This window comes from Dunckerocampus dactyliophorus, chromosome 2 (assembly GCF_027744805.1).
Source record: "Dunckerocampus dactyliophorus isolate RoL2022-P2 chromosome 2, RoL_Ddac_1.1, whole genome shotgun sequence".
Lineage (NCBI taxonomy): Eukaryota > Metazoa > Chordata > Actinopteri > Syngnathiformes > Syngnathidae > Dunckerocampus > Dunckerocampus dactyliophorus.
The window spans coordinates 7793750-7803439 of NC_072820.1; the positions used below are offsets into that span (position 1 = coordinate 7793750).

Here is a 9690-nt window from a genome sequence, read left to right on the forward strand (position 1 = left end):
ATCAGTTCATTAAACTGCATTTGACGTGAAAAGGGCAGGTGGCCAGTTAAAGAGACATGCCAGAAATATCAAACACGTCAAATGTCATGTTGTAAATGGATCATAGAGTCAGTTAGGGTTTAACCTTCCTGAGTGGATAAAAAAGGGTCGACACTTCCAACTTTTACCAGGTCAAGACGGTTAAGCTGCGAGCTCACAAGTCACAGAATGATCTTCTATTTACACAATGACAATCTCTGCTGAGCCATGTTGCTGTCATTGAAGCTTCATTGTGAATTAATGGATTACAGGTTACGGATATATGTTGGCAAACACTGAGCTGAGCGCAGACTACGCCAAGGTAGAGGTGTCTGGTGCTATTTTCTCCACTCGCTTTCAGATGTTTGATCTATGAGAAGTGTGCTCCTTTAACCTTGGAGGGATTAGTGTGGTCTGACAAGCAAGTAAAGGTTAAGATGGAGAGCATCTTCAACTTATCCCCCACATGCCCTACTATACACGGTCTTTACATGGTCTGACTCCATCCTCTTAATGACTCAAGCTGTCTGCTGCAAGAGCTGGTGGACTACATGGGAGTGGTCACCAATGAGGAAGAGACACAATTTGCGTTGTATATTTAAATATGAACCTCAAATAGTGTATATAGTTCAGATGTGATGTGGGGTCCTTGTGTGGCTCATTGGTCTAGGGGTATGATTCTTGCTTTGGGTGTGTGAGGTCCTGCGTTCAAATCCTAGATAAGCCCAGGTTTTGGGGTCAGTAGTTTAGTCTGTGACGACACAAGATCCATTACAGCGGCGAGAAAGATCAATAGGTAGTAAGGAAAATGGTCATACTTCCTGGAAACGTTGCTTTGCTTGCTGGTCACTGCTTAGTGCAACAATGCCACATTAATACACTTCTGTTAGGAAAGAAATATATTCCATTCCATATTAGATGAGTATGGAAATGTGCTCTTCTACCACAGAGACAAAACACACAAGACCTATAACTTGGAACCAAATACACCCTGTTCTTTTATTCTAACACAGGGGAAATAAGTCCACGAGTCTCGAGGACAGTTTACAATTGAATCAAAATAGACTTAATTCGAATAAAAAGAACAAGGTGCATTTTGTTCCAAGTGAAGGGTCTCGTGAGTGTGGTATATAAGCACAAACATGTTGCCGTACGCATCTAAAACAGAGTGGAAAATATTCCATTCCTAACATGACAGTGTCAATCTAAGCTATTTTATTTTTAGGAAATTAGAGTTCCTTTTCGCCTAAAGGGCAGCATGAATAGGTCCATCTTGTAGTCTCCGTGCCCCATCTCAACTGAACAATGCTGGCACACTGCTTTCATTTTTATTCACTTGTCTTTGTTTGCGTATTTTACCTGGCAGTCGAGGTGTTCTCGAACAGCAGACTTTGACGGTGCCATGACTCCCACTAGCAAAGGCTAAGAGAAGATGCGTGACTTTATCGTAAGATAGCTAGCTACACTTTCTGTCCCTCACTCAATCCGTGTGGGAACTTGTACGCTTTTGTACTGTACCGCATTGGCTATTCCTGACTAAAAAATCAGATTCCAAATGTATGTACTATATGAACTTACATGCGGCTCATTGGTCTAGGGGTATGATTCTCGCTTTGGGTGTGAGAGGTCCCGGGTTCAAATCCCGGATGAGCCCAAGCTTTGGGGTCAGTAGTTTAGTCTCTGACAACACAAGATCCTTTACTGGTGAAAAAGAGCAATAGGTGAAACTTAAATGGTCATACTTCCTGGAGAGGGTGCTTTGCTTGCAGGTCACTGATAGTGCAACATTGCTAAATTAATACACTTCTGTTAAGAATGAAATATTTTCCACAGATGAGTATGGCAACGTGCTTATCTACCACAGAGACATAACACACTCACAAGACCTTTCACTTGGAACAAAATACGCCCTGTTCTTTTAATGGTAATGCTAATGGTTTCATTCATTTTGAACATGCATACAAGTTACACCTGAGTACATCACACAGTACCGTTCACGGTTCCACATGTCCAAACAGGAGTAGGAAGAAGCAAAGCTGATTCAATCCCACCCGTCATCCCTTTCACATCAGTTGCAATTCATTTGTTCACCTTCTGTTTTCCAAATATAGTCTTTGCCAATTGTGAATACATAGGAAAGTGATAAGGCAATATAACAATGTGGTGCAATGACAATCAAAGTATATACTTACTGCAAAGAAATTATATAGCACACTTAATGATAAGAACAAATAGATAATAACTGATAAAAGGGTTTATAGTTGACAGTTGTTTATTCTAATAGCGGTGAAATGAGTTTGGAAGTCTCAAGGACAGTTGACAATTTAAGTGAAATAGATTTAATTCAAACCAATAAAAAAGAACAGGGTGCATTTTGTTCCAGTTGAATGGTCTTTTGAGTGTGTTATGGCTCTGTGGGAGATAAGCACAAACACGTTGCCGTACTTGTAATTATGTACAAGGCTACACGTGGCAGGGTTATGAGTCCTGCTTAGGGTGCGAGAGGTCCTGGGTTCAAATCAGTCTGTGGAGACTTGAGATTTGGACCCAAAGGTCAAACAAAAATAAGAACATAAGAAGGGAACTGGGCCTATTTGCTGGAGAGAAATGGATTTGTTTCCTGCGTACTGCTGAGCCTGACCGTGCTTCTGATAAAACTGAGCAGCAGGCATTTTTAACATCTCCTTTATTGTTCAAACATCCCTAATGCTCTGCCCCCCGCTCCACACAAAAATACAACAATGCCAAAATAACGACAACAATACAAGCCATTTTTAAAACAGTCATGCATTTTAAACACTTTCACTGGGAATGATGTTGAGTAGTTTCGAAAAACTACTGTCCACATATTGGTATGGTAAATTACAGTAAATTAAAAATCATTGGTAAAGTCAGGGTAAAGGTATTCAAACCTGTCAACTTTGAAGAAATTGTACTACTCTGATGTTCTGGTTTTCAGTTTTCTGTGCAATAATGAAAGCATTTATCTGTACAGTCGACGTCCCTACGACGCAAATAATCCGTTCCAAGAACCTTTATGTTAGGGATTTTATGTTATACGAAGCGTAAAATACATGTAAATAGCCTAATCCATTCCAAGATCTTCCCAAACTCACACCTTTGGGCCTTCAAAATATTCAAAGTCCACCAAATATGGTGGTAAAATATAAGAAAACAGCATAAACATAGTAGAGTAACATTCCAATATAAAATAAGGTAAATAAGGTATAATGTTCGATGGGGAACGGCCGTATAGTCTAGCAACATCACTTAATTTCATACCACCGTCATGCTTCTGGATTATTTCCTGCTTTGTTTCGATCGACAACTTTTCCCTTTTTTTCTTCTCACTTACACTTAGTTTAGGGCCCATGACTCCAGTCATTTTAACACAAAGAAAAGTAAACAAATTAAAAAGAAATTTCAATGCGTGCGAACTAGTTTAAGGGCAACTACGATGAGGAAGTAAGCAGCATGTCTCTCATAAACGCACCGACGCGCTGGATTAGTCAGCCAATGAGATGAGAGCGTAGGCGGTGCTCCGATAATCAGCCAATGAGAGCATGAAGCGTCAGAATTTCTGCATAAGTTCCTGTTTCGTTTCGATCGACAATTTTTCCCTTTATTCTTACCACTTACACTTGGTTTAGGGCCCATGACTCCGGTAATTTTAACACAAATAAAAGTAAACAAATTAAGAAGAGATTTCAATGCGTGCAAACTAGTTTAAGGGCGACTAAGATGAGGAAGGGAGCTCACACACAAACTGGAAGTGCTGGATAAGTCAGCCAATGAGATAAGAGCGTAGGCGGTGCCCCGATCATCAGCCAATGAGATGACAGCGTAGGCGTTGCCCCGATAATCAGCTAATGAGAGCGTGAAGCCAGAAGGCGTCACCAAGTGTACTGTTAGTCTCTCTGTCGCTTGCACGGATTTGACGCTTTACGTTATATGGAATTCCTTACGTAATACGATGCAAAAAATTTACATAAATTCTTTACGTTCAGTGGAATTTACGTAAAAGGAGGTTTACGTTACGCGAGGGACTACTGTATATCTACCTAGCTACCTATCTACCAATCTATCTATCTGTCTATAAGACAGCTATTCAACTGGTCCACAACTTCAGTTTGAAGTGAAACTTAAGAGCAGAAGATTCCTTAAAACAGCAGAGCACATTTGGTAAATAGAGGGTCTTTGACCAGTGGGTATGTACTGTAGTAAGCCCTCTGCTGTTTTTTAGGACCAACTGCCAAAAACGCTAATCAAAGATCCCAGGTCAAGCGCTTTTGGTAGCGGGTCTTTGAAAACATTAGCACTAGGGATGTCCCGATCCACATTTTTTGGCTTCTGATCCGATCCGATATTTTTTATAGTCTTTCCGTTTTGATCCGATAATATTCTTTTGTTTGTTTTTTAATAATAATAAGCTGACTACTGAATTTGTGGAATTGAATATGGTTTTGAAAATAGCTCTTCAAAGGAGTAAAAATAATGCAACCAAAGTATTGCTGAATTTCCTTTTTTATTACACAGCATGACCAACAATATTGTTTGGCTTTTGTAACAAACCTCTGTGAGCCAGGTCACTAATCCAATAAAAAAACCCAATAAAAGATAAAATTGGGGAAAAAATGGGCATGCAAAATACTTTTAGGGTAGGACTAATCATTTGACATGGTTATAGATCAATTTGTGGTGTGATTTAGAATAAGTTTTTTTTTTTTTTCAACAAACTCTCTTAGGGCCCTATGAAATCAGTTATTTTTCCCCAAATGCCGTTTTCTCTGTTTTAATTTTTTACAATTCAGATTTTTACCTTTTCCACTTATTTTACCAGAACAGAGAGTGTGCTATGTGGGTTAGTGAATACATTGCAATAATCATCAATACATTTATTGATGCAATGCATCATTGGCCCATTTTGTCCAGTAACTGAGAAATGGATGTAGCTTAGATAACTTTTCTAAAGGGATGTCAGCCTCAGCACATATTGCTACAAAATCTTCAACAAACTGTGATGCCCGTGCTTGTGATTAAGGAAGTTGGAGTCACAGATGTCATTCCAATCGCAAAATTTTAAATGACACCCTTATTTTGTTTACACAATTAGACAAATGTGATAAAAAAGCGCTCTTATTTTGAAGGCCGGAATGTGTTGTGTGTGTTGCAAATGGCAATTGACGGTTGATATGTGCTGGGTGCAAGAATAAATGTGCCTCTCGTGTTTTTTCACTTAGAACCTGCACGTCGTCAGTGGGAAATGAAAAATGGTCCTTACATTAAAGCAGTAAAACACAACACAATGAAAATATACTCATCTAGCCTGATACAGCTGATGGGCAGATCGGATTGAGACATCCCTAAGTAGCACGCTTCAGTCATGTAGAAGATATTTGACTAGCGTAACCTAGTGCTTCCGTTTTTATGTATGACTAATTTATGACTGTGTTGGCCATTCGGTGATGTAAAAGTGCTATGTCACAGCCTTGTGCTAACATCACAAACAAAATAAAAATAATAGTGAATGAAGAAGTCTGATCCTCAGAACAATGTAATTGAATAGCCCCGAATTTCAGATTTGGTTAACGTTTAAATGTAACTTTTTGGAGACAGCAGTTACAGTGGCATTGATGATATTTAGTAGGAAATGAGGAAAATAGTTGATGTTTTCACAATTGAGGCAATTAAAGAGTTAATTTTTTTTTAAGTGCCGTCAGCAGTATACTGGCTGTAGTTTAGCCCATGTGCAAAATCTGAGGAGAGGAGATTAGAACTGAGGTTAGTACTGTCCATCCAAAAATACCCCGTTTGTATCTCCTGTCAGGAATCATGGGGACGCAGATAACTTGGAGGGGGAGGTTCATCCAAGCGCAGAGGGGATATGCAAACTCTGTGCAAAAAGGTCAGCGTCAAACCCAGGACCTCCTTGTTGTGAGAGAGCAGCCTGCACTTTGCTGCACAACCACTTGAAAGTGAAATGAATCACGAAAGTAATATGTTTGTTGTGACCGTGTCACCCCCACGGCTTTGTCCTACCAGGCATTTTCTCCACCTGGCACGCAGGTGTCCAAAACTATTGAACATAAAATTTGATCTTACAATGATCTCTCTCAGCGAGAGGTACCCATCTGATTGTGTGATGATGATGATGCAGTTCTCTCCACAGAAGGATGTGGCACACTGCGCCCTCTAGAGGATCATTTCTTCCTATTTATTCATAATCCTATTAGCGCGAACAGACTGCTGCGCCTTCTAGGAATTGGTGATGTCATGATGTAACTCAATGTGGTGATCACATGCTAATCAAAAAGCAGTAGCGTTGTCTCTCATCTGTGTTTCATCTCAATTAGTGTTTTCAGTTGGTATTTGTGGTGTTAACTTTCAAATGGCGCATAACAATCTTTCACTGGAACTGCTGAGGTTATACAGACCTGTTTAGTTATGCACGTATTTTGGATTCTTCGACCAAAATAGCAAACATTGAAATGTTTTTTAAGGACAGAAGGCTGTCATTTTGACACGATAAAAGAGTAAATAGTATTAGAGATTAGCTAGATGGATAAGGTAAGAGAGACAAATTGGCACCATGTGTCTGTCACCCTCCATGAACCAGGAAGTAGCCTGCTAACAAACAAACTAGTTAGCTTCCATCGCTAGTGAACAATGGCAATGGAAGAGTGAGGGTTCAAGAGCTGAAAACTAATCATTCCAATTTCATTGCAAAGGTTTACCCGAAATTGGAATGGAACGTCAACGTCAAGCTGGCAGGAGGTTTGGAGCCGTGTGTCCAAAATAGACATTTTACTGACGTATCAATAACTTGTGGATTTTCACCGTTCGCTGGCAGGCTGGGAACAGTAACCCCACGAAAAGTGGGGACCTACTGTACACCCCATCACTTTTGTGAACAGTGTGGCCTTGGCAGAGGTCAATGCTCTCCTGAGTAAAATACTAGTTACATGCGCTCATGGGAGCCTTGATAAAACTCAAATGGTCCTCAGAACTTTCCAGACACAAGTGAAACCAAGCTTTTTTTCTGTTTTAATGATTTCCTTCTTCCCCTGAGGCCTTCAACCCTGTCGGTTTTAGGTCGGGATGAGACGTCTCTGACCTTCTACCGTGAGTTTCCTCTGCCTTCTGTTCGTCGCCCCTCAGCCTCCGGCGGCTGATGAGCTTCTGCAGCTGCAGCTTGTTGGTGAAGAAGATGTTGCGCCAACCCACCTCTCGTGCCAGGGAGGAGACCTCAGCAGAAACTGTCTTGCAGCGACGCCGCACAGCCTGCTCCCAGAAGTCCTCTGATCCACATAGCTAAAGAGCAGAGAACAACATCACTTATTGGCTCAGTTTATTCATTCATTCATTTTCTACCCCTTATCCTGTCCTGTTCACACACTCACATTCTTATATTTTCATCACGTTTCATCGACATGAGTCCGCAGCACTCACCTGCCTGAACCTGTGTGAGGTCCGTCCAAGCTGTCCCACATCCTCGAGCTCTAGATAGTTGATGATCCGCAAAAGTAAAGAGTCAGGAAGGCGTTCCAGGTAATCATACTGGCCTTGGCATAAAGCTTTGGCGTACTGCAAGGTACCGGTGCCAAAGATCACGCTGAGCTCTCCTGGAAAGAAGAAGCTGCTTATTGAATTTACTGAGATACAGAGTTGTACTGACAGTAAAACTTTGAATTCTCTCAGCTGTGTAGTAAGAACTTAGCGCATATGTTTTGGATGCATTAACCAGCAATTTTCGATACTGCTCAGTCTGCTCCGGGTCATGACTGAGCCTATCCAAGCTGACTGCGAGGAAAATACAGACTACACATCACAAGACACATATACAGTGATGTGAAAAAGTGTTTGGCCCCTTGCTGATTTTGTTTTTTTTTCACACTTAAATGTTTCAGATCATCAAACAAATTTAAATATTAGTCAATGACAACACAACTGAAAACAAAGTGCAGTAAAATACCAACAGTAAAATACGGTGGTGGCAGTGTGATGGTCTGAGGCTGTTTTGCTGTTTTTTTGTACATTATAGCGATCAAATGTATCTTATTAATTATGTATTGTGTAAAACTAAGACATGAATAACATCAAATTAAAAGCACACAATGAATGCCGACCCACCATCCACCAGTTCAAGTTCCAGCCAAGTTTTTCCAGAGAGATGATTACATGGCTGTTTGACGTGTGTGGTAAAAGGCAGTGTGCTAGCATGAATTAACTTGAGACAAATGTACACATTAGCACTCAATAAGTCATCAAAACTTACCTTTATGCATTCCCACATAGTATCAGCATTTGACACCAAATATGAGGTGAAAGAAAAATGGTAAAAATACAGTGGTAGTCTGTCTGTGCGGTATGAGATAAAGTTAGCACACGCACAATGGACATGCGTCAAGTGAGACGGATGTAACAGAGAGACACAGAGTAACAGAGAATCCGGCCACTTTTCAAAATAAAACATAAAAAAAATGAAATAATGGAAATTATTTTTTCTTTCTGTGCGGCCCGGGGGTTGGGAACCACTGATCTAAACAAAACAAACAGTTTACCTTTTGTGTTATAGGTAACAAAGCAAATTAGTAATGAGGAATGAGCATATTGCTTATTAAACCAAGTTTTTACTTTGTAACTTGATGTCATCCAGGAAGTCCTCGTAAGACAGAATCAGCTGGCCAGGCTTTGAAAGTCTGTATACAGCTCTGGGAGAAATCAGCCACCATCTCCATATCACCTGTTCAGGTATTAGAAGGGTTATACACTCAGGGTTCAGAACATCTGCACACTACACACACACACCTACACAATCTGCACTGCAAAAAGTGAAAGCTAAAATGATAAAGTACCTGAAATCAAGGTCAAAAGGGTTTTATTTTCTTATTTTAAGAAATACTGTATGAATGCATTGGTACATAGAAAGTGCCTTGTAATAAATAATGGCTTTTTAACCTTTATTTCAGCTTTATCTTGCTTAGATTGCTGTGATACCATCCAGAAAGGAACCAAGTTCTGCCATTACAGACATCATCATGCTCAATTGTATAGTATGCAGTGACGTCAAACTGCTACCGCTACATTAAAGGGACAAAATACCGGAAAGCCGTCTCTATGAGTTTACAGTGCACCACTATCAACTACAACCACAATAATAAATACAAGTATGTCGTTGCCTTAATAATTCACCTCTCTGACCATATCAATCAAAACTGAGCATCATTATGTGTTTAAAAATGACAACAAAAGAGAGGTGGAATAACGGCGAGCGGGAGTTAGCCTTCGATTGGCAACGTGACGAAAGTAGTCAGAAAGCAAATAAAACATGGACATAAACTGAGAACATTGATGAGTAAAGTGGATATACTCACATTCGACTTAGTGACGACAAAGTTATAGAAGTTTTTGTTCGTTGAGGGACCCCGTCCAGAGATTTCAAACAGCGGGTCTGCTAGGAGGGACGCCATGAGAGTTTTGTGTTGCCACAGTAACCATGTTTCATGGACTGGAGGCTATGACGTGAAAAATAGACGTTTTCTATTCCTTACATACTGTATGTGCATCACTTAGTTTTACGTGTTTTTGTTACTTCCATGTACATTTTCCAATCAGATGGTTTATATTGTAGTGCAGGGCTTTTACGTTGTTTTTTTTTACCAACCCACGTAG

At 40.2% G+C, this 9690-nt stretch overlaps 1 protein-coding gene and 1 non-coding gene across 3 annotated transcripts; one reads left to right on the plus strand and one right to left on the minus strand.

The window, feature by feature from the left end:
* Nucleotides 1-1600: 1600 nt before the first annotated feature.
* Nucleotides 1601-1672, plus strand: trnap-ugg (transfer RNA proline (anticodon UGG)). Its single transcript has one exon. It is a non-coding gene; the product is annotated as a tRNA-Pro (tRNA).
* Nucleotides 1673-2863: 1191 nt separating this feature from the next.
* Nucleotides 2864-9591, minus strand: fbxo36b (F-box protein 36b). 2 transcript variants are annotated; one of them, XM_054767681.1, is made up of 4 exons: nt 9393-9591; nt 8653-8761; nt 7468-7517; nt 2864-7329 (listed from the first exon to the last, which is right to left on the minus strand). In XM_054767681.1, exons 1-4 carry the CDS (start codon nt 9486-9488, stop codon nt 7063-7065), a joined length of 522 nt encoding a protein of 173 aa, XP_054623656.1. In that variant the 5' UTR covers nt 9489-9591; the 3' UTR covers nt 2864-7062. The 2 variants fall into 2 exon arrangements, with proteins under 2 accessions (XP_054623656.1, XP_054623655.1); XM_054767680.1 differs by having other exon boundaries at nt 7468-7640.
* Nucleotides 9592-9690: the final 99 nt, after the last annotated feature.